Below are 24,955 nucleotides of genomic sequence, written 5' to 3'. Positions count from 1 at the left end.
CTTAGCCTTTTACTTCCCCATAGTTCGACCCCGTACTTTTTGCTTGCTAGATTAGCATAGGATTTTATTTTTGATTGGTTAGCGACACTATCAGAGCTAGTTGGTGAAGAGGACAAATGATGGGTGATAGAGAGCAAGGTGTGGGACATCAACATCCCCTTCTCTACATGGCCGCTAGCACACATAATGGACCTCTTTACGTCCCAAGTGAGAGCAGATGGAATGCACCAGGCTGTGAGTTCGACGACATACTATACTGGATTGAGCACTCGATGATCTTGTCCATTCTCTGTGATAAGGAGTGCACTGCTGTTAAGAAGGACAAGTGCATGCTTCAATCTGCTAGAGTGATCTCACACATTGATAGCGGAAACCTCCTGCCTAAAGGAGGGCACCAAGAAAAGATCTCTCCAATGGAGACGCACGTCACCAATGCTCTCTACGTCGGCTTTCCGATAGACTTGGCCTACATTGTCCTGAATGCCATGTGCGCGAGGCACACCCAAAAACAGGACTTGAGCTCATTCTTCTCTATTTTGGGATTTCTTCCTTCATTGTTTCATCCACAAAAACAAGCAATTTCTCCCCCTTTGGACCTCTTAAGAGAAAAACAAACTTGCCCATCCATAAACCACATGGGATAACTCAAGTAATGGGCCATCCCCTCCTCGGAGGGAAACGCAAGCCAAACAAAATCATCTTAACCTTCTATTTAACAAGTTAATATATTCACTAAAACAAACAAATAAAATATTGAACATGTCTCGTACCAAAAAATATACTAAGTATGTGTAAGGCTTCTTCTATACAATAGTTGAATGATCATTCCGTGGACATTTAGGAACTTTCTTCCGTGTGTGGTTCTATATTGGGGTAATCCCCTAATTGCCAGATTGGTTACCTACTTTGCACCATAGAGGACCCAGTCCCTAAATTCATCAACAATAACTGAAAATTTAACACCATTATGTGGTGACCTTCCAGCAGTGTAGCGGATCCAAGTTCCTAAATTTATCATCTGGACATAAAGCCTAACCATAGACCAACATAAATCCTTTTATTTTTTTTTCTTTACAAAAAATAAATAAAACATCTTTATGAAAAGGGGATAAAAAGGATTACAAGGAAAAATAAACACTCAAACTGGCAACATTAACTCCCCCAGTACACCCATCGCTCACCAGTTCCTTATCAAGTGGTATACTCAGTTGAGGGAGAATCCCCTGACCAAGAACCTTCATTAAGAAATTATTCCACTCACTCAAAAAGAGAGAAAAACAAACTGCGAAACAGCATAACCAAACTAACAAGCCAAAGAACCACATGTTACCTACTCTCTTTTTTTTCCTCTCATTCTTTTTCCTAAAGAAAAGGGCAGCCGATCCTTATTTGAATGTGGATTTCTTACCGCACAGTTAATATTAACAAGAACAGTGAGTTAAGATCTCTCTCGCTAAATTCACGTGTATAGCCCAAATATGGATGGAAATTCAGAGCATAAATATCAACTCCCTCCCACAAGCGTTACAACTTGAACGGAGTCCACTAGACATCTGTTGGAGTTCGTATCAACCAAACCTCTTGTCCCAAGCAAGGTCTCTAAGGCTCTGCCTGATCCTTGTTTATGATCCTAGCTCGTTTGCCTTTCTCACTTGTCTTTGAGTCTTTATTTTCTTAGGAGAAATCAACGATGGATTCGGGCAGGCTTCTGATGTTAATATGTTTACTAGGCTTCCTTCTATGGGTGGCTAAAGCTAGAACTATTGAGACTCGGCTTCTCAAATCAAAACATAAAAATGGAACCTCGAAAAGTGAAACTCCGACTGGAATGCCATCACCAACATCTGCACCGAGAGATGCTTCCGGGCCACCACCAGGTGATGATTCACAGGGTACAGTGTTTGATGTCACCAAGTATGGAGCAGTTGGCGACGGGAAAAGTAATAATAATAAGGCCTTCCTTAATGCATGGGCCGCTGCATGTAAATCTACTGAACCATCCAGCCTTTTGGTCCCAAAAGGTGACTACTTTCTTACTTCAATCATGTTTAGTGGTCCTTGTGGAAACAAGAAATCTCCTCGTGTTGAGATAAGCGGCAAATTAATAGCTCCAACTTCCTCGGGATCTACCGAGTCATGGATCACATTTGATAGTCTAAACGAGCTGGACATCACTGGGTCCGGAACTGGATCTCTGGATGGTCAAGGAGAAGCCTCTTGGGGCAGTAGTTGTGATCACAATAGCAATTCAAACTGCAAAATGGCTGAATCAGTGAGTTATTGTATTTTTACATGGAAACAATTGGATCCTTAATATATGTTTCCCTTCTTGAACTTTCGCTTTTGTTGCAGACCTTGCGCCTTTATAAAATTACCGGCGGATCATTAAGCGGCATCACTTTAATCAACAAGTAAGGCTTTTCACATAGGTATTGTTGAAAGCGGTGACTTTACCGTCCATGATATCAATATCCAAGCCCTGCGACGAGCCGAAACACCGACGGTGTGCACATCGGCGACTCATCCGGCATCACTTGTTACTAACAAGAATATTGGAACCGGTGATGATTGTGTTTCTATCGGAGACGGTACTTCCAACATTTTAGTCTCCAATGTGAATTGTGGACCAGGTCATGGCATCGGTAATGACATATTAATCATGCCTAAATACTTTGATAAATCTCCTAGTAATTAGTACATCAGATCTTAAACAATAAAGGGGTGTCAGAGAAAAAGCAACTAGGACAAGCACCCTGAGCCCAAATAGGATTAGATCAGGCCTGTATTTGAAGTTAGGTGTGGGCTAGGTTCATCATATATAAAGCATGTGCTTGATATAAATGGGCTTTGATGAGCTTTGTTATTTCCATGATATTATGGGCATTAAAGCTTGGGCTTAGCCCTAGTAGGATGCAATGGGTTTGCAAGTTCCATGACTAAATGGGTGCATGATAATCAAGGTGAACTAGTGGTGGGCAGTTGTTGGGAAAACCCTAAGTAGGGTTGGTCCGGTCAAGTTTACGCTTGGCCCTAGCAGGGGTACGCAGGGCTAGGTATTAGATTAAGGCTCCTACGGTTGGGTTAAATATGAAAGCCCCCTCTGCCGCCAAAAAAAAAGAAACAAGAAAAGGAGGGATGATGAAAATTGTTTCAAACGGCTTTCTCCAAGTTTTGTTCTTTGTTTTGCAGCTTGGGAAGCCTTGGGAGATATCAAAATGAAAAGGAAGTGAACGGTATCACAGTGAAGAGTTGTACTTTTACTGGAACTGACAATGGCGTCCGGATCAAAACATGGCCAGCATCAGAAGACAACAAAGTTTCTAATGTTATATTTGAGGATCTTATCATGAAAAATGTGAAAAACCCCATCATCATCAACCAAGAATATTGTGACAAGAACCAGTGTGACTCCTCGGTAAGTTCGATGAGCCCAACGAGTAAAATAATGTGAGATCAACAAAATACTACCCAATTTGATTGTACAAAGTCATTGACAATCTCTCTCCAAGCACAATTAGCACTTTGTTAGAATCACTCTCTTTTCATCAAGTTAATACAAATATGCTTCCCACCCAACTAGACTTCGTGTGTGAGCTCACATTGTCTAGGTTGGCATAAGTATGTTCGTCTAACCATCCCCTTTTGTGTTTGATAGAAGGGAGGTAGGTTGATCAGGTCATAGGAGAGGATCTTGATTGCTCTACCTCGTCTTTTTCACTTGAAGGCTGGTAATTATATATTGGCTTTGTAAACCTTGTCTCTAAGATTACTAATGGCATTTATTAACCCTACCCAATGCACAGCCTTCTCGTGTGAAGCTCACAGACATTCTTTTCAAGAACATCAAGGGTACATCTGCCACCAAGGAAGCAATTGCCCTCATATGTAGTGAAGCCGTACCATGCGAAGGAGTACAGCTCGTTGATATTGATTTGACATCAAGTGATGGTGACAGCACCTCTGTTTGTGAGAATGCAAAAGGGGTTGCCTCGGGTGTTCAAATGCCAAGTCCGTGTTTTTGATTCCATTCAATTTGGATTCTCGTACATCTATGTACTTGGCTTCTTATGAATTGCTTTTAAAGAGTGATTCCTCAAGCTGGAGTATCTAGTTGTGTTTGGTTCAAGTACCTCAGCAAAGGAGAAATTATGGAAGGAGAAAAGCATATGACACCTTCTCCATTAAAACATAATTACCTGCCTATATTACTACTTCTCTTTGACTTGATTCAAAGTTCAATATATTAAAATTTAATTTCTTACTAAATATTCAATCTTTGATGGTCAATTTGTCTGGTTGCAAGGAAATTGAAGGAAGGGAAGGGAAATTTTCATACTTAAAAAAACAAATTTTCTAATATTTCATATTCATTACTCTAAGAAACAATATAAATAACATCAAATAATTTAGAAGTTGATTATTAGATTTCACTTTGCACCCGATCAGCTTCGATTTCCAGAAGTAAATCATATTAACATACTACTTTTATAAATGCATGAACTCATGGAGATTGATAACATTTTTATTTTTAGAATACCCTCAATTACTCGCCAAAAGGGTTTGGTTACTTATGTAAAAAATTGTTATTGTACTTGCTCATTAATTAATCTTTTACTCAAATTATATATTAGTATTAATTGCAATGAATCTCCTCCATTAAAACCCAACTTATGATCTTCTTGATATTCATGCATAAATCCCAACTGTCTCAAATCCCATTAGAGAATTAAATCTATTAAAAATACCTCTACCCCACCCCACCCCTTAAAAAAAAAAAAAAAGATGTAGAAAAGCGTCGCTATGGCATTACGAATATATCCACTCGTTTATTTATAGAAAAGGGAAAAGAAAAATATATTTCATTTGCAATTTGGTATTAATTGTAATTAATCATCTCCACTAAGCACAACCTCTTGATATTCATGCTAAGAATCAACCATTTCAATTCTCATACGAACTCCATATACTATAATAGTCGTCATAGAAAAAAACATTGTACGAAAATGCCACTACCAAATGAAATCAAGTGAATTAATCATCTCCACTAAAGCCCAACCTCTTGATATTCATGCTTAGAATCAACCATCTCAAGTCTCATACGAACTCCATATACTACAGTAGCCGTCAAAAAAAAAAATTGTACGAAAATGCCACTACCAAATTAAATCAAGTGATCAACACACCTATAATTATTCAAAAACCAACAAAAACTCACTTGCATTGCATCTAGTACTTTACTAGTTATACAAAGTGCGTGTATTCCTATTTCATGGAAAATTTTAACTTCATGAATTTATCCTCTATTTTAATTGAAATACCTTTATTTTCCTATTACCTATCATTTATTTACCTATTATTTTCTTTTCATTTTTTTGGTCACATATTCTTGGTAATTTATTTACTACCTTTTAAAAAAAATATCTTCAAAGTAATTTTGTGCCTCCTCCACAATTTCAAAAAGAAATCCTTATTGGAAATTTAGTTAACTTTCTTTTCTTTTCTTTTCCGAAGAAATCTTCTCCTGAATTTTATTAAACTCGAATAATGTGTGAGGATAGAGAAGCTCCGAGGGACATGGGGGCTCCAAGAGAATCTGTGTTCCAATTTTTGAAACATCCTGAGGAGGCAGGTAATGGAGGTGCTTGTGGTGGGGAAGGGAAGAAGTCATCTGCTGGTGTTGTGGGAAAAATCCAAGGTTCCCTAACATTGACTCTCTCCCATCTCCGGTGCATATTGGTTCTTATCGGAGAACTATGATACCCCAACAGGAGTATGATGAATTGCAAAGCATCCAATTTCATTGTTCATTGATCAACAGATCCAATCTTCGACTTACTTCTATGGATGTGTAGTGAAATCTAGCGAGGAAATCCTGAAAATTAAGTTCGGGGGTGGACTAACCTTTGTTGGGATGAATTTTTATAATATTTTCTTTCATTTATGAGGGAGATATGTTAGAGGTGTAGCGTCTTGGGTAATGAAAGGTGGCAAAATCAGTTTATTCACTTGCAGAGATGGCATCCGGATTTTAGTATTCATGGTCCTCAACCAGTGGCCAAGCTGGTGTTGCAATTGAACCAATCCCTTGAGTTTAGAAAATAGATAATTGTATTAGCATAAAGGACCCATGCAACTTCATTATGGCATTGTGAAAGGACTCTAGAATATATAAAAAAAAACAATTAATCTCTCTTCATGATCAGTGGAATGAAGTAGAAGAATTAAAACTATTAAAACCCTTCAACAACAATTTCCTGTTTTGAGAAAATCCAATTTGGCTGTGGATTCTCTCCCACACAAGGCCTTAACTTGTACGACAGAGCTAGTTTTGCTCATATACGTTCCGTGGATTCTAGAGGCATGTAATCTAGATTTTAGGCATTTTTCTAGCAATGAAATTAGTCTACTCTTCAACAACAACAACAACAACCAAAAAAAAAAGAAGAAAGAGAATTAATTAGGTCCAGAGTATGCTGTGTTTGTTAGCTTAGTCTCCACCTGTGTGATCCCTGTAACTTATTGTGATATTCGTAGTTTGCTTTTGACTCAAGTGCTCTGACTCAAAGATGATTCGACTCTCCTGAATATACCTCAGGCAACTGCTAATATGGCTTGCAGTAGTTGGTCACGTAATTTTGGTGGCAACAATGCTCGTTAAATGGTTCCCGTCGCCATGGCTATTGTGGACATTTTGGCAATTATCATGGTGGAATCTCATTGATCTTTTAGCCAGCCGCTCTTCTGACGATGTTGCCTCCCACTCTCACCATGGTTCTAGTGCTCATCCTTCATCTAATGCACGAAACATATTGTCAAATCTGCAACAAATGGCTCATAAGGCCCTTGATTGTCGCCAGCGATCAGTCACGTTCATAAGGCCCTTCTCCTATACAGAAGGACATCGTTATTATGTTATGTTTCTTAATGCTTTTAGTAATTTATTTGGGCGTATCCAATTGCCCTTAAATCTGAGGCTTTTCCTGTGTTTCAGAAGTTTAAAATGTTGGTAGAGAATGAATTTGAGCCGCAAAATTAAAAGATTCCATAGCGATTGGGCGAGGAGTACCCAACAATCTCTCACTTTCTTGACCAAGCTGGTATTGAACATCGTGTTACACGCTATCCTTCAGATGAGAAGGAGGGAGGTGCAGAATGCAGACTTCGTTGTATTGTAAAGATTAGGCTAGCCTTACATGCACATGCCTCTGTACCTTGGAATTTTTGGCAATAAGCATTAACTAAAGCAATTTTTTTATCAGTCTGTTTCCCACCCCTATACTCCAAAAATCTCTCCAATGTTTTGAATGCATGGTGTGCATCCAACTTACGATCACTTACCAGTATCTTGATGTGCATTATACATTGGCATGCTTCAACCATCCCCTACTGCATCATCCTTTCCCAAAACCTCACCATCCTCTCCACCTATTTCCCCTTCACATAGTACATTGACTTCGCCCTCTCCTTCCCAAGCCACTCCCATTCCCTCAAAGAACCGTGTGGTTGACCCACCTACTCCTCCACCTCCTCCCAAGCATCATCCTATGGTAACTCGTCAACACGATGGCACTAACCGTCCCAAAGTTTACGTATCTATCTCGGCCCCTCTAATTGTTGAACCCACCTACTTCACCATTGCAAACGAACATCCAGAATGGCGTCAAGCCATGGACAATGGGTTTAATGCTCTCACAAGAAATGGTACTTTGGCCCTCGTCCAAATTCATCTGGGTTTGAACATCATCGGTCGCAAGTGGGTGTTTCGTATTAAGAGAAAGGTTGATGGCAGTCTTCATACATATAGAGCACGCCTTGCTGTCAAGGGTTACAATCAAGGAGGAGGCCTCGCTTTTAATGAAAATTAATATATATATATATAAAAGAAAATTAAGCAAATTGCCCAAAAGCTCCCTCCATTGGAAATCCCCTCTACAGGTACCCGCAGTTTGCAAAAGATGCCAGTGACAAATTATGGGCAGCAATCCTCTTTGAAGAACTCCATGGAAAAAGACAGGTTTCGTCCTCAAGACCACCTCCGAATTCCCCCAATGGCAAATCTCCTTCTGATGACGACATTGGACCACCTCATCTCTCCAACCTACCTCCACCAATTTATAGTGATATCCCCTGTCGCACTATCATCAGCCGATGCAGAACCACTTATCAAGATAATTTGGCAGTTCTCTTCTCTAATTATGGCATAAGAGATGACTGGTTGAAGTGCCATCCAGCTTTTCCCTACCACACCCAATTCAACATCTTCCATACTTGATCATTCCCCAAAGAATATTACGTGTTCTTCCAAAATCTCTTTGTTGTGCACCAAGTAGCCCTTTTCGTCCCTTGCCATTCCATTACGCGTTACCTTCAACACTGCCTCCAAGATACTCATCCCACTCTTCCTATTCCACCAGCTTATCAAGGTCTTCTGCATTGTGGAACCTGACTTACCACGAGGAGCTTGATAAGCATGCATTTACCATTATTTATTTGATTTACATTCCCCATACTTATTTAATTGAAGAGAGTTAATTGAGTATTTTTGTGTATTTTTCAAGAATAAGGTGATTTTGGATATTAGAGATAATATGGAATAAAGTTGGCAAATTTATTAGATATTGGTGGATTTTAAATCATGGCATTTAATCTTGCTGCCCAAGAAATCATGAAAAGTGAGATCTTGGTCAAATTGGAAACAGGTAGAGTTCTAAGGAATAAAATCGGTAATAAATCTGAAAATCGGGTAAACAGACAAACCTTCAGTATTTTGGGCATATCTCTCTCGTATGAGCTTGGATTGAAGTGATTCAAGATGATATGGAACGAATTGAAAATATCTACAACTTTATAGTTTTGAGTTTTTCCAAAATTCTAACGAATAAAGGTAATATCTACGGGTAAAGAGAGGATATTCATTGTGTGTGGGAGACATAAAAGTGAAGCCAGCCACAGAGAAGAAAAGAAGACGGCGAACGCGGCTCTCATCTCTCTCATTGCTGAAGAAGAAGACCACATCTCTCTCTCTCTCTCTCTCTCTCTCTCTCTCTCTCTCTCTCTCTCTCTCTCCTCCCTCTCCCTATGTTTCATCATTATTTTTCTTATGAACTTTGTGATAATGAGTAGCTAGTTTCTTTTCTTTGGATGTAGATGAACCAAGCTTATTTCATTAATTTCATTATTCTATATCTTCTAGTTGATTGTGTTTGAGTTTGACCAAAGATGTTTTATAGCTCAGCGAACTAAAAGTGCCAAGCTTCCGCGAAGGTCGATAGTCTTGCGAAGATAGGGTATATCTAGGAAGCCATCCCTAATGTACTTTGAAGTGTAGAGTTATATCGGTTAGGGAAAAGCATTGGGGATTCGAAATCCCAAAGATTTTCACATATTCATAGTTTAAGTTTTTGCATTAATTAATAGATTTAGTTTAAATTAGGTTGTGTTAAATTCAATTTTAGTTACTTACTTAACCTTTTAGTTCCCCATATTTCAACCCCGTACTTTTTGCTTGCTAGATTAGTATAATATTTAATTTTTGATTGGTTAGCGACTTGATCAAATTTTGGCGCCGTTGCCGGAGAACAAAAGCACGATTGCTAGGATTGATTTTTGTCAATTACGCATAAATTTTAGAGTTTTTAATTTCTAATTTTTGTCTTTGATTATTTAACTAATCTCTTTTTCTTTTGTTTTATAGGTTACTGCAAGAGTAGCAATTCGATAATTAGATTAGGTGGTTATCTTTTCTTCTTAGATATAATTGTATTTAGGACTTTTCAATTGTAATATTTGCATTAGATTGGGTTGTTTAGGTTAATTTTTAAAAATCCCATCCCTCAGATCCCACATGTGTAACTTTTGTTCGAAAGGTCACGTGGATTGCGCTTCAGGTACGTCCTAAACTCTCCCTTTTGCTATAGTTATTTTCTTTTAATTTTACCTATTTAGCTTCTTCTTCTTTTTTCTTCTTCTGTATGCATGCATGGTCGTTAGTCCCTATACCCTAAGTTTACTCCACTTGACTTAGAGTTAAAAGCGACTTTTGCCAACCTTAGAAGGCAAAGAACCATGGCAAACTATGAGCCTCCAATGAGGCCCTTGAGTGAGCATTTCATTCCTACGATATATACTCCGGTTTCCTATATTAAGTTGCCTGACATAGAGGCGGCTCAATATGAGATCAAATCTAGTGTGATTCAAATGCTACCATCTTTTTATGGACTTGCAAATGAAGAGCCTTATAAGCACTTAGATAAGTTTTTAGAGGTGTCCTCCATGGTTAAAAGTCAAAACCTTTCAATTGATGCTTTAAGGTTACTTCTTTTTGTATTCTCCCTTAAAGATAAAGCTATGCATTGGCTTCATTTTTTGGACAATGTTAAAATTTCTAATTGGGCAGAAATGCAATAGGAGTTCCTTAAAAAGTTCTTCCCCATTGGCCGTACCAATAGCATTAGGAGAGTGATAACGAGTTTCTCCCAAAAAGAAGGAGAACAATTTCACGAGGCCTGGGAAAGACTAAAAGAATTACTCAGAAAGTGCCCCCACCATGCTATTCCTAAATGGAAATTGGTTCAATGCTGTTATGATGGCCCTAGAGACCGACATAGGCAATTGGTTGATTTTTCTTGTGGTGGGATTTTCATGCACAAGAATGAGAATGAGGCATGGGAACTTTTTGAAACCATTAGTGAAAACTCCCAACACCATGCTTTAGCAGCTAGGACTGAGATTCCATCCATTGGGCAACCAAAGATGAGTGGTCTCTATGAGATCAATCCTACCATTGAGATGAGCATTATGGTTGACTTGCTATCAAAGAAATTGGACCATCTCTTATCATTAGGACAACAAACCCCATCTCCACTTTTTACAAGTTCCTCTCCACCTAATCAGATTGAAGCATGTGCTTTATGTTCTAGCCTATTCCATTATGTCAGCGATTGCTTTTTGGTTACACAATACCCTGAGTTTGTTATGGAGCATAAACATTTGGCCCAAGGAGTCTCTAAATTGGGCAATGATCCATATTCCAATACCTACAACCCAGGATGGCGAAACCACCCCAATTTGTCATGGCAAAACTCAATGCCCAATCCCTCTAATCAAATAGGGTCAACATCTTCAATGCATTTTTAAGCTCAAATAGGGATGAAGAGTGCTTTGCGATTAACTTTATTAATGAAGTAGTGGTTGATTATATTCCGAACATGCTTATTGATGATCCCCTACAACATTACATGCCATTTGGGGAATCTAACCTAAATATTGAGGAAGTCAACACATTGTTGGACTCTTCAACTTCTTTGGAGAAGTCACCATTCACATTTAGATTTGAGCCTCCACCTCCATTGGCTGCATCTCACTGAGTCTGGCTGAAGACTCTAAACTTAGCGCTTTATAGGAGGCAACCCATTTGTTTAGATGTTATATCTTGTTCTTTTTTTTCTCTTTTCTTTGTTTGTGGTTAGGTTTTACTGTTGCGTGCTCTATCATGATTTCAAACATCGGGTAAACTCTTTCCTCTATTTGCTTCAAACCTTTCTTTTATATATCTTGCATGCACTGAGGTCATGGCAAAAATTAAGTGTGGGGGGGGGGTGTCAACTCATGTAAGACTTGTTGATAGTTGGTAGAGCATTGTCAAAAAGATGAAAAGTGGCCAGTTTTTTCTGGCTTTGGTTAGATACATATTTTAATTCTTTGATTAGATACAAAATGAGAGTTTAAGTGTTTTAGAAATCCTATCAGATGTAATGAACACCCTCTTGAGAGAATAGTAATGGGTTTTACATTTTGAGACTGAGGTTGAATCGGAAAATAGGAACTCCAAGTAGTCCAAAAGGTTTGACCATCTAGTTATCTTGTATTGCCTTGTGCTTATGGTGACAAGTTGAGACTGATTTCAGATTATTTAAATGTGAAGTGAATTCAAGTATAATGTGAAAGAAAAAAAACAAATCTGCTGAAGTTTAAAGTTTAGACCTCCTCCTTAATGACCGGGTCTCGGTGTCACCAACATCGTGCCTCACGTCAAAAAATTGGGGTGTCTTTGGTCCAGTCTTGCCATGTAGCCTAGTTGGCTTGGGTAAGTAAGTTCGAGGGGTTTTCTACACTTAATCCCTTAAGGCCATCTAGATTGAAAACGGCTGACCCAACACTCGTTACATAGGCCATCTAGAAAGCTTAAGAGCCAAGACATTGCACGGACTAGAACTGCGACCATTAAAGAAAGAATTGAAGTAATGTGTTTATAAAGGTGAAATGTCTAAGAAGGTAAATATTGCTTAGATTTTGAGTTCTTGGTATTATTTGATACTTAGTTTAGTCTTATCTAAGGGTGAACTGATAGATTGGGAATAAGAGGAGACTTCTCAATTGAATTGTTTGCCTAGAGCTAGACTCAAGAGAGGGTGTAAAGAGCTTAAGTGTGGGGGTGCCTATATTCCCTTCAATCTTTAATGGAATGTCTTTGTCTTGAAATCTATCTTTTTACTCTTACTATTGCCAGAATAATTAGAAGAGCACTTAAGAATTTTTTGTGTATATTCTCTGCAAACACTCATGAGACACAACTCGTCCACTAAGGTAACCTAGGGGTTCAAAAGCTTGTTGCACAGGCTAAGTGCAACCGTGATTCCAATGAAAGTGTGTTAGGTTTTTCTATATTTATTTCCCGTATTGCATTTATTGTTTCGTTTTGCTCGAGGACTAGCAAACACTCAAGTGTGGGAGTATTTGATAAGCATGCATTTACCATTATTTATTTGATTTAATTCCCCATATTTATTTAATTGAAGAGAGCTAATTGAGTATTTTTGTGTATTTTTTAGGAATAAGGTGATTTCGGATATTAGAGATAATATGGAGTAAAGTTGGCAAATAAATTAGATATTGGTGGATTTTAAATCATGGCATTCAATCTTGCTGCCCAAGAAATCATGAAAAGTGAGATCTTAGTCAAATTGGAAACAGGTGGAGGTCTAAGGAACAAAATTGGTCATAAATCTGAAAATCGGGTTAATAGACATACCTTCAGTATTTATGGCATATCTCTCTCGTATGAGCTTGGATTGTGGTGATTCAAGACACTATGGAACGATATTGAAAATATCTAAAACTTTATAGTTTTGAGTTTTCCCGAAATCCGAACGAATAAAGGTCAAATCTATGGGTAAAGAGAGGGGATTCATTGTGTGCGGGAGACATAAAAGAGAAGCCAGCCAAAGAGAAGAAAAGAAGACGGCGAACGCGGCTCTCATCTCTCTCATTGCTGAAGAAGATGACCACATCTCTCTCTCTCTCTCCCTATGTTTCATCATTATTTTTCTTATGATCTTTGTGATAATGAGTAGCTAGTTCCTTTTCTTTGGGATATAAATGAACCATGTTGATTTCATTAATTTCATTATTCTATCTCTTCTAGTTTATTGTGTTTGAGTTTGGCCAAAGATGTTCTATAGCTCAGCGAACTAAGCGTGCCAAGCTTCCGCGAAGGAAGATAGTCTTGCGAAGATAGGGCATACCTAGGAAGACCATCTGTAATTTACTTTGAAGTGTAGAGTTATATAGGTTAGGGAAAAGCATTGGGGATTCGAAATCCCAAAGATCTTCAAATATTCATAGTTTAAGTTTTTGCATTAATTAATAAATTTAGTTTAAATTAGGTTGTGTTAAATTCAATCTTAGTAAATTAGCCTTTTACTTCCCCATAGTTCGACCCCGTACTTTTTGCTTGCTAGATTAGCATAGGATTTTATTTTTGATTGGTTAGCGACACGATGAGAACTAGTTGGTGAATAGGACAAATGATTGGTGATAGAGAGCAAGGTGTGGGACATCAACATCCCCTTCTCTACATGGCCGCTAGCACACATACTGGACCTCTTTACGTCCCAAGTGAGAGCAGATGGAATGCAAATGCCTCTGTACCTTGGAATTTTCGGCAATAAGCATTAACTAAAGCAATTTTTTTATCAGTTCATTTCCCACCCCTATACTACAAAAATCTCTCCAATGTTTTGAATGCATGGTGTGCATCCAACTTACGATCACTTACCAGTATCTTGATGTGCATTATACATTGGCATGCTTCAACCATCCCCTACTGCATCATCCTTTCCCGAAACCTCACCATCCTCTCCACCTATTTCCCCTTCACATAGTACATTGACTTCGCCCTCTCCTTCCCAAGCCACTTCCATTCCCGCAAAGGACCGTGTGGTTGACCCACCTGCTCCTCCACCTCCTCCCAAGCATCATCCTATGGTAACTCGTCAACACGATGGCACTAACCGTCCCAAAGCTTACTTATCTATCTCGGCCCCTCTAATTGTTGAACCCACCTACTTCACCATTGCAAACGAACATCCAGAATGGCGTCAAGCCATGGACAATGGGTTTAATGCTCTCACAAGAAATGGTACTTTGGCCCTCGTCCAAATTCGTCTGGGTTTGAACATCATCGGTCGCAAGTGGGTGTTCCGTATTAAGAGAAAGGTTGATGGCAGTCTTCATACATATAGAGCACGCCTTGCTATCAAGGGTTACAATCAAGGAGGAGGCCTCGCTTATAATGAATATATATATATATATATATATATATATATATATATATATATATATATATATATATATATATATATATATATATATATATAAGAGAATTAAGCAAATTGCCCAAAAGCTCCCTCCAATGGAAATCCCCTCTATACCCGCTGTTTGCAAAAAGATGCTAGTGACAAATTATGGGCAGCTTTGAAGAACTCCATGGAAAAAGACGGGTTTGTGATTATAAAGGTGGTACCTTCACTACAGCTGAACAGTCATACCATAACAACTTTAGAGAGATCCTTGCTGTCAGAACAGGCATTGAAAATTTTCATATCCACCTCATTGGTCATACGCTCTAGATTGAAATGGATATGACAACATTCCCCCCACATACTCACATTCAAGTCAAGGATGCTTCAAGATTCTCAATTGTTAAGACAAGCGCAATGGTTCTGTAAATGGTCATTTATAGTAAAAGATGTCAAAGGCAAACATAAGGTGCCAGCAGATTTCTTATCTAGACCCTTGAAGCCAACCTAGGTATCCAATCTGTCCTCCCTCTATGTTTCCCATTTACTCTTGGGGTTTCGTCCTCAAGACCACCCCCGAATTCCCCCAATGGCGACTCTCCTTCTGATGACGACATTGGACCACCTCATCTCTCCAACCTACCTCAACCAATTTATAGTGATATCCCCTGTCGCACTATCATCAGCCGATGCAGAACCACTTATCAAGATAATTTGGCAGTTCTCTTCTCTAAATATGGCATAAGAGATGACTGGTTGAAGTGCCATCCAGCTTTTCCCTACCACACCCAATTCAACATCTTCCATACTTGATCATTCCCCAAAGAATATTACGTGTTCTTCCAAAATCTCTTTGTTGTGCACAAAGTAGCCCTTTTCGTCCCTTGCCATTCCATTACGCGTTACCTTCAACACTGCCTCAAAGATACTCATCCCACTCTTCCTATTCCACCAGCTTATCAAGGTCCTCTGCATTGTGGAACCTGACTTACCACGAGGAGCTTGATAAGCATGCATTTACCATTATTTATTTGATTTACATTCCCCATACTTATTTAATTGAAGAGAGCTAATTGAGTATTTTTGTGTATTTTTCAAGAATAAGGTGATTTTGGATATTAGAGATAATATGGAATAAAGTTGGCAAATATATTAGATATTGGCGGATTTTAAATCATGGCATTTAATCTTGCTGCCCAAGAAATCATGAAAAGTGAGATCTTGGTCAAATTGGAAACAGGTGGAGTTCTAAGGAATAAAATCGGTAAGAAATCTGAAAATCGGGTAAACATACAAACCTTCAGTATTTTGGGCATATCTCTCTCGTATGAGCTTGGATTGAAGTGATTCAAGATGATATGGAACGATATTGAGAATATCTACAACTTTATAGTTTTGAGTTTTTCAAAAATTCTAACGAATAAAGGTAATATCTACGGGTAAAATGAGGATATTCATTGTGTGCGGGAGACATAAAAGAGAAGCCAGCCACAGAGAAGAAAAGAAGACGGCGAACGCGGCTCTCATCTCTCTCATTGCTGAAGAAGAAGACCACATCTCTCTCTCTCTCTCTCTCTCTCTCTCTCTCTCTCTCTCTCTCTCTCTCTCTCTCTCTCCCTATGTTTCATCATTATTTTTCTTATGAACTTTGTGATAATGAGTAGCTAGTTCCTTTTCTTTGGATGTAGATGAACCAAGCTTATTTCATTAATTTCATTGTTCTATCTCTTCTAGTTGATTGTGTTTGAGTTTGACCAAAGATGTTTTATTGCTCAGTGAACTAAGCGTGCCAAGCTTCCGCGAAGGATGATAGTCTTGCGAAGATAGGGTATATCTAGGAAGACCATCCCTCATTTACTTTGAAGTGTAGAGTTTTATCGGTTAGGGAAAAGCATTGGGGATTTGAAATCCCAAAGATCTTCACATATTCATAGTTTAAGTTTTTGCATTAATTAATAGATTAGTTTAAATTAGGTTGTGTTAAATTCAATCTTAGTTACTTAGCCTTTTAGTTCCCCATATTTCGACCCCGTACTTTTTGCTTGCTAGATTAGTATAGGATTTTATTTTTGATTGGTTAGCGACTCGATCAAATTTTGGCGCCGTTGCCGGAGAACCAAAGCACGGTTGCTAGGATCGATTTTTGTCAATTAGGCATAAATTTTAGAGTTTTTAATTTTTAATTTTTGTCTTTGATTATTTAACTAATCTCTTTTTCTTTTGTTTTATAGGTTACTGCAAGAGTAGCAATTCGATAATTAGATTAGGTTGTTATTTTTTCTTCTTAGATAATATTTTTGTATTTAGGACTTTTCAACTATAATATTTGCATTAGATTGCGTTGTTTAGGTTAATTTTTAAAAATCCCATCCCTCAGATCCCACATGTGTAACTTTTGTTCGAAAGATCACATGGATTGCGCTTCAGGTACGTCCTAAACTCTCCCTTTTGCTATAGTTATTTTCTTTTAATTTTACTTATTTAGCTTCTTCTTTTTTTTCTTCTTCTGTATGCATGCATGGTCGTCGGTCCCTATACCCTGAGATGACTCCACTTGACTAAGAGTTAGAAGAGACTTTGGCCAACCTTAGAAGCCAAAGAACCATGGCAAACTATGAGCCTCCAATGAGGCCCTTGAGTGAGCAATTCATTCCTACGATATATACTCCGGTTTCCTGTATTAAGTTGCCTAAAATAGAGGCGGCTCAATATGAGATCAAATCTAGTGTGATTCAAATGCTACCATCTTTTTGTGGACTTGCCAATGAAGAGCCTTATAGGCACTTAGATAAGTTTTTAGTGGTGTCCTCCATGGTTAAAAGTCAAAACCTTTCAGTTGATGCTTTAAGGTTACTTCTTTTCCTATTCTCCCTTAAAGATAAAGCTATGCATTGGCTTCATTTTTTGGACAATATTAAAATTTCTAAATGGGAAGAAATGCAACAGGAGTTCCTTAAAAAGTTCTTCCCCATTGGCCGTACCAATAGCATTAGGAGAGTGATAACGAGTTTCTCCCAACAAGAAGGAGAACAATTTCATGAGGCCTAGGAAAGACTAAAAGAATTACTAAGAAAGTGCCCCCACCATGCTATTCCTAAATGGAAATTGGTTCAATGCTTTTATGGTGGCCTTAGAGACCGACATAGGCAAATGGTTGATTCTTCTTGTGGTGGGACTTTCATGCACAAGAATGAGAATGAGGCATGGGAACTTTTTGAGTCCCTTAGTGAAAACTCCCAACACCATGCTTCAGCAGCTAGGATTGAGATTCCATCCATTGGGCAACCAAATATGAGTGGTCTCTATGAGATCAATCCTACCATTGAGATGAGCACTAAGGTTGACTTGCTACCAAAGAAATTGGACCATCTCTTATCATCAGGACAACAAACCCCATCTCCACTTCCTACAAGTTCCTCTCCACCTAATCAGATTGAAGCATGTGCTTTATAACCTAGCCTATCCCATTATGTCACCGATTGCTATTTGGCTACACAATACCCTGAGTTTGTTAAGGAGCATACTTATTTGGCCCAAGGAGTCTCTAAATTGGGCAATGATCCATATTCCAATACCTACAACCCAGGATGGCGAAACCACCCCAATTTTTCATGGCAAAACCACCCCAATTTTTCATGGCGAAACTCAAAGCCCAATCCCTCTAATCAAATAGGGTCAACATCTTCAATGCATTTTTAAGCTCAAATAGGGATGAAGAGTGCTTTGTGATTAACTTTATTGATGAGGTAGTGGTTGATTATATTCCAAACATGTTTATTGATGATCCCCCACAACATTACTTGCCATTTGGGGAATCTAACCTAAATATTGAGGAAGTCAATACATTGTTGGACTCTTCCACTTCTTTGGAGAAGTCACCATTCACATTTAGATTTGAGCCTCCACCTCCATTGGCTGCATCTCACTGAGTCTGGCTGAAGACTCTAAACTTAGTGCTTTATAGGAGGCAACCCATTTGTTTAGATGTTATTTCTTGTTCTTTTTTCTCTTTTCTTTGTTTGTGGTTAGGTTTTATTGTTGTGTGCTCTATCATGATTTCAAACATCGGGTAAACTCTTTCCACTATTTGCTTCTAACGTTTTTTTTATATATCTTGCATGCATTGAGGTGATGGAAAAATTTAAGTGTGGGGGGGGGGGGTGTCAACTCGAGTAAGACTTGTTGATAGTTGGTAGAGCATTGTCACAAAGATGAAAAGTGCCCAATTTTTTCTGGCTTTGGTATGATACATGTTTTAATTCTTTGATTAGATACAAAATGAGAGTTTAAGTGTTTTAGAAACCCATCAGATGTAATGAACACCCTCTTGAGAGAATAGTAATGGGTTTTACATTTTGAGACTGAGGTTGAATCGGAAAATAGGAACTCCAAGTAGTCCAAAAGGTTTGACCATCTAGTTATCTTGTATTGCCTTGTGCTTATGGTGACAAGTTGAGACCGATTTTAGATTATTTAAATGTGAAGTGAATTGAAGTATAATGTGAAAGAAAAAAAAAGAACCTACTGAAGTTTAAAATTTAGACCTCCTCCTTAGTAACCGGGTCTCGGTGTCACCAACATCGTGCCTCACGTCAAACAATTGCACGGACTAGAACTGCGACCATTAAAGAAAGAAGTGAAGTAATGTGTTTATAAAGGTGAAATGTCTAAGAAGGTAAATATTGCTTAGATTTTGAGTTCTTGGTATTATTTGATACTTAGTTTAGTCTTATCTGAGGGTGAGCTGGTAGACTAGGGATAAGAGGAGACTTCTCAATTGAATTGTTTGCCTAGAGCTAGACTCAAGAGAGGGTGTAAAGAGCTTAAGTGTGGGGGTGCCTATATTCCCTTCAATCTTTAATGGAATGTCTTTGTCTTGAAATCTATCTTTTTACTCTTACTATTGCCAGAATAATTAGAAGAGCACTTAAAGAATTTTGTGTGTATATTCTCTGCAAACACTCATGAGACACAACTCGTCCACTAGGGTAACCTAGGGGTTTAAAGGCTTGTTGCACATGCTAAGTGCAACCGTGATTCCTATGAAAGTGTGTTAGGTTTTTCTATATTTATTTCCCGTATTGCATTTATTGTTTCGTTTTGCTCGAGGACTAGCAAACACTCAAGTTTGGGGGTATTTGATAAGCATTCATTTACCATTATTTATTTGATTTAATTCCCCATACTTATTTAATTGAAGAGAGCTAATAGAGTATTTTTGTGTATTTTTCAGGAATAAGGTGATTTTGGATATTAGAGATAATATGGAGTAAAGTTTGCAAATATATTAGATATTGGTGGATTTTAAATCATGGCAGTCAAATTGGAAACAGGTGGAGGTCTTAGTCAAATTGGAAACAGGTGGAGGTCTAAGGAACAAAATTGTTAATAAATCTGAGAATCGGGTAAATAGACATACCTTCAGTATTTTTGGCATATCTCTCTCGTATGAGCTTGGATTGTGGTGATTCAAGACACTATGGAACGATATTGAAAATATCTAAAACTTTATAGTTTGAGTTTTTCCGAAATCCGAACGAATAAAGGTCAAATCTACGTGTAAAGAGAGGGGATTCATTGTGTGCGGGAGACATAAAAGAGAAGCCAGCCAAAGAGAAGAAAAGAAGACGGCGAACGCGGCTCTCATCTTTCTCATTGCTGAAGAAGATGACCACATTTCTCTCTCTCTCTCCCTATGTTTCATCTTTATTTTTCTTATGATCTTTGTGATAATGAGTAGCTAGTTCCTTTTCTTTGGGATGTAGATGAACCATGTTGATTTCATTAATTTCATTGTTCTATCTCTTCTAGTTGATTGTGTTTGAGTTTGGCCAAAGATGTTCTATAGCTCAACGAACTAAGCGTACCAAGCTTCAACGAAGGACGATAGTCTTGCGAAGATAGGGCATATCTAGGAAGACCATCCCTAATTTACTTTGAAGTGTAGAGTTATATCGGTTAGGGAAAAGCATTGGGGATTCGAAATCCCAAAGATCTTCAAATATTCATAGTTTAAGTTTTTGCATTAATTAATAGATTTAGTTTAAATTAGGTTGTGTTAAATTCAATCTTAGTAACTTAGCCTTTTACTTCCCCATAGTTCGACCCCGTACTTTTTGCTTGCTAGATTAGCATAGGATTTTATTTTTGATTGGTTAGCGACACGATCAGAGCTAGTTGATGAAGAGGACAAATGATTGGTGATAGAGAGCAAGGTGTGGGACATCAACATTCCCTTCTCTACATGGCCGCTAGCACACATACTGGACCTCTTTACGTCCCAAGTGAGAGCAGATGGAATGCACCAGGCTGTGAGTTCGTCGACATATTATACTGGATTGAGCACTAGATGATCTTGTCCATTCTCTGTGATGAGGAGTGCACTGCTGTTAAGAAGGACAAGTGCATGCTTCAATCTGCTAGAGTGATCTCACACATTGATAGCGGAAACCCTGAGTGATTAAGTTGCCAAGGGCAATTTGGGTGCCCGTTTCATCTAAACTAAAGATGAAGTGGTTGACATTTTCACTAACCCATTATCTTGTGCTTGCTTCAATATTTTGGTATCCAACCTCAAGCTGATTTCATCCCTGTTGAGTTTGAAGGGGCATATAAGAGAATATGTTAAAGATCCCTTAGATTAGCCAGATATAAGATGGAATTATCAAGATTCCATAGATTAATGATCAATTTACCATTAATGCTACCACAAGTCAACATATAATATAAGACAATTAAGCAAATTGCCCAAAAGCTCCCTCCGTTGGAAATCCCCTCTACAGGTACCCCGCGGTTTGCAAACAGATGCCAGTGACAAATTATGGGCAGCAATCCTCTTTGAAGAACTCCATGGAAAAAGACAGGTTTGTGGTTATAAAGGTGGCACTTTCACTACAGCTGAACAGTCATACCATAACAACTCTAGAGAGATCCTTGCTGTCAGAAGAGGCATTGAAAAGTTTCAGATCCACCTCAATGGTCATACGCTCCAGATTGAAATGGATATGACAACATTCCCCCCACATACTCCAATTCAAGTCAAGGATGCTTCCAGATTCTCAATTGTTAAAACGGGCCCAATGGTCATTTATAGTAAAAGATGTCAAAGGCAAACATAAGGTTCCAGCAGATTTCTTATCTAGACCCTTGAAGCCACCCTAGGTATCCATTATGTCCTCCATCTCTGTTTCCCATTTACTCCTGGGGTTTCGTCCTCAAGACCACCTCCGAATTCCCCAAGTGGCGAGTCTCCTTCTGATGACAACATTGGACCACCTCAACTCTCCAACCTACCTCCACCAATTTATAGTGATATCCCCTATCGCACTATCATCAGCCGATGCAGAACCACTTATCAAGATAATTTGGCAGTTCTTGTCTCTAAATATGGCATAAGAGATGACTGGTTGAAGTGACATCCAGCTTTTCCCTACCACACCCAATTCAACATCTTCCATACTTGGTCATTCCCCAAGGAATATTACGTGATCTCCCAACTTCAATCACGTTTAGTGGTCCTTGTGGAAACAAGAAATCTCCTCTGTTGAGATAAGCGGCAAATTAATAGCTCCAAATTCCTTGGGATCTACCGAGTCATGGATCACATTTGATAGTCTAAACGAGCTGGATATAACTGGGTTCGGAATTGGATCTCTGGATGGTCAAGGAGAAGCCTCTTGGGGCAGTATTTGTGATCACACTAGCAATTCAAACTGCAAAATGGCTGAATCAGTGAGTTATTGTATTTTTACATGGAAACAATTGGATCCATAATATTTGTTTCCCTTTTTGAACTTTCGCTTTTGTTGCAGACCTTGTGCCTTTTTAAAATTACTGGCGGATCATTAAGCGGCATCACTTTAATCAACAGTAAGGCTTTTCACATAGGTATTGTTGAAAGCAGTGACTTTACCGTCCATGATATCAATATCCAAGCCCTGACGACGAGCCGAAACACCGACGGTGTGCACATCGGCGACTCATCCGGCATCACTGTTACTAACAGTAATATTGGAACCGGTGATCATTGTGTTTCTGTCGGAGACGGTACTTCCAACATTTTAGTCTCCAATGCGAATTGTGGGCCAGGTCATGGAATTAGGTAATGACATATTAATCATGCCTAAATACTTTGATAAATCTCCTAGTAATTAGTACATCAGATCTGAAACAATAAACGGGTGTCAAAGAAAAAGCAACTAGCACAAGCACCCTGAGCCCAAATAGGATTAGATCAAACCTGTATTTGAAGTTAGGTGTGGGCTAGGTTCATCATATATAAAGCATGTGCTTGATATAAATGGGCTTTGATGAGCTTTGTTATTTCCATGATATTATGGGCATTAAAGCTTGGGCTTAGCCCTAGTAGGATGCAATGGGTTTGCAAGTTCCATGACTAAATGGGTGCATGATAATCAAGGTGAACTAGGGGTGGGCAGTGGTTGGGAAAACCCTACTAGGGTTGGTCTGGGTCAAGTTTACGCTTGGCCCTAGCAGGGGTATGCAGGGGCTAGGTATTAGATAAAGGCTCCTACGGTTGGGTTAAATCTGAGAGCCCCCTCCGCCGCCAAAAAAAAAGAAACAAGAAAAGGAGGGATGATGAAAATTGTTTCAAACGGCTCTCTCCAAGTTTTGTTTTGTTGTTTTGCAGCTTGGGAAGCCTTGGGAGATATCAAAATGAAAAGGAAGTGAACGGTATCACAATGGCGTCTGGATCAAAACATGGCCAGCATCAGAAGACAACAAAGTTTCTAATGTTATCTTTGAGGATCTTATCATGAAAAATGTGAAAAACCCCATCATCATCAACCAAGAATATTGTGACAAGAACCACTGTGACTCCTCGGTATGTCCGATGAGCCCAATGAGTAAAATAATGTGACATCAACAAAATACGACCCAATTTGATTGTACAGAGTCATTGACCATCTCTCTCCAAGCACAATTAGCACTTTGTTAGAATCACTCTCTTTTCATCAAGTTAATACATATATGCTTCCCACCCAATTAGACTTTGTGTGTGAGCTCACCTTGTCTAGGTTGGCATAAGTATATTCGTCTAATCATCCCCTTTTGTGTTTGATTGAAGGGAGGTAGGTCGATCAGGTCATAGGAGAGGATCCTGATCGCTCTACCTCGTCTTTTTCACTTGAAGTCTGGTAATTATATATTGGCTTTGTAAACCTTGTCTCTAAGATTACTAATGGCATTTATTAACCCTATCCAATGCACAGCCTTCACGTGTGAAGCTCACAGACATTCTTTTCAAGAACATTAACGGTACATCTGCCACCAAGGAAGCAGTTGCCCTCATATGTAGTGAAGCCATACCATGCGAAGGAGTACAGCTCGTTGATATTGATTTGACATCAAGTGAGGGTGACAGCACCTCTGTTTATGAGAATGCAAAAGGGGTTGCCTCGGGATTTCAAATGCCAAGTCCTTCTTTTTGAGTCCATTCAATTTTGATTCTCGTACATCTGTGTACTTGGCTTCTAATGAATTGCTTTTAAAGAGTGATTCCTCAAGCTGGAGTATCTAGTTGTGTTTGGTTCAAGTACCTCAGCAAAGGAGAAACTATGGAAGGAGAAAAGCATATGACACCTTCTCCATTGAAACATAACTACCTGCCTATATTACTACTTCTCTTTGACTTGATTCAAAGTTCAATATATTGAAATTTAATTTCCTACTAAATATTCAATCTTTGATGGTCAATTTGTCTGGTTGCAAGGAAATTGAAGGAAGGGAAAGGAAATTTTCATACTTAAAAAAACAAATTTTCTAATAATTTATATTCATTACTCTAAGAAACAATATAAATAACATCAAATAATTTAGAAGTTGATTATTAGATTTCACTTTACTTTGCATCCGATAAGCTTCGATTTCCAGAAGTAAATCATATTATCATACTACTTTTATAAACACATGAACTCATGGAGAATGATAACATTTTTATTCCTAGAATACCCTCAATTACTCGCCAAAAGGGTTTGGTTACTTGTGTAAAAAATTGTTATTGTACTTGCTCATTAATTAGTCTTTTACTCTAATTATATATTAATATTAATTGCAATGAATCTCCTCCATTAAAACCCAACTTATGATCTTCTTGATATTCATGCATAAATCCAAACTGTCTCAAATCCCATTAGAGAATTAAATCTACTAAAAATACCTCTACCCCACCAAAAAAAAAAAAAAAAGTAGAAAAGCGTCGCTATGGCATTACGAATATATCCACTCGTTTATTTATAGAAAAGGGAAAAGAAAAATATATTTCATTTGCAATTTAGTATTAATTGTAATTAATCATCTCCACTAAGCACAACCTCTTGATATTCATGCTAAGAATCAACCATTTCAATTCTCAT

The 24,955-nt window shown here is 38.4% G+C and overlaps 1 protein-coding gene and 2 non-coding genes across 3 annotated transcripts; 1 reads left to right on the top strand and 2 right to left on the bottom strand.

The window, feature by feature from the left end:
* Window positions 1-1,690: 1,690 nt before the first annotated feature.
* On the top strand, window positions 1,691-4,022 carry LOC149024677 (exopolygalacturonase-like). The gene is made up of 4 exons (XM_089143518.1): window positions 1,691-2,272; window positions 2,353-2,411; window positions 3,190-3,415; window positions 3,804-4,022. Exons 1-4 carry the CDS (start codon window positions 1,691-1,693, stop codon window positions 4,020-4,022), a joined length of 1,086 nt encoding a protein of 361 aa, XP_088999644.1.
* A 6,424-nt stretch (window positions 4,023-10,446) lies between these two features.
* Window positions 10,447-10,553, bottom strand: LOC149024676 (small nucleolar RNA R71). The gene has a single exon (XR_016171883.1). It is a non-coding gene; the product is annotated as a small nucleolar RNA R71 (small nucleolar RNA).
* A 7,011-nt stretch (window positions 10,554-17,564) lies between these two features.
* On the bottom strand, window positions 17,565-17,671 carry LOC149024675 (small nucleolar RNA R71). Its single transcript, XR_016171904.1, has one exon. It is a non-coding gene; the product is annotated as a small nucleolar RNA R71 (small nucleolar RNA).
* Window positions 17,672-24,955: the final 7,284 nt, after the last annotated feature.

Source organism: Hakea prostrata, chromosome 2 (genome assembly GCF_041222555.1).
Source record: "Hakea prostrata isolate BN-2017 chromosome 2, UWA_Hpros_2, whole genome shotgun sequence".
Taxonomy (NCBI): Eukaryota; Viridiplantae; Streptophyta; class Magnoliopsida; order Proteales; family Proteaceae; genus Hakea; species Hakea prostrata.
The sequence above is the reverse complement of the archived record's forward strand: the minus strand, read 5'-3'. Positions and strand labels throughout refer to the sequence as shown.

What these genes read in the sequence shown, in the direction of transcription:
- LOC149024677 (XM_089143518.1), top strand. Translation starts at nt 1,691, where the DNA reads ATGGATTCGGGCAGGCTTCTGATGTTAATATGTTTACTAGGCTTCCTT. An exon ending in ACTGCAAAATGGCTGAATCA is followed by an intron (nt 2,273 to 2,352) that starts GTGAGTTATTGT and finishes CTTTTGTTGCAG; the next exon opens with ACCTTGCGCCTTTATAAAAT. An exon ending in AGAACCAGTGTGACTCCTCG is followed by an intron (nt 3,416 to 3,803) that starts GTAAGTTCGATG and finishes CCCAATGCACAG; the next exon opens with CCTTCTCGTGTGAAGCTCAC.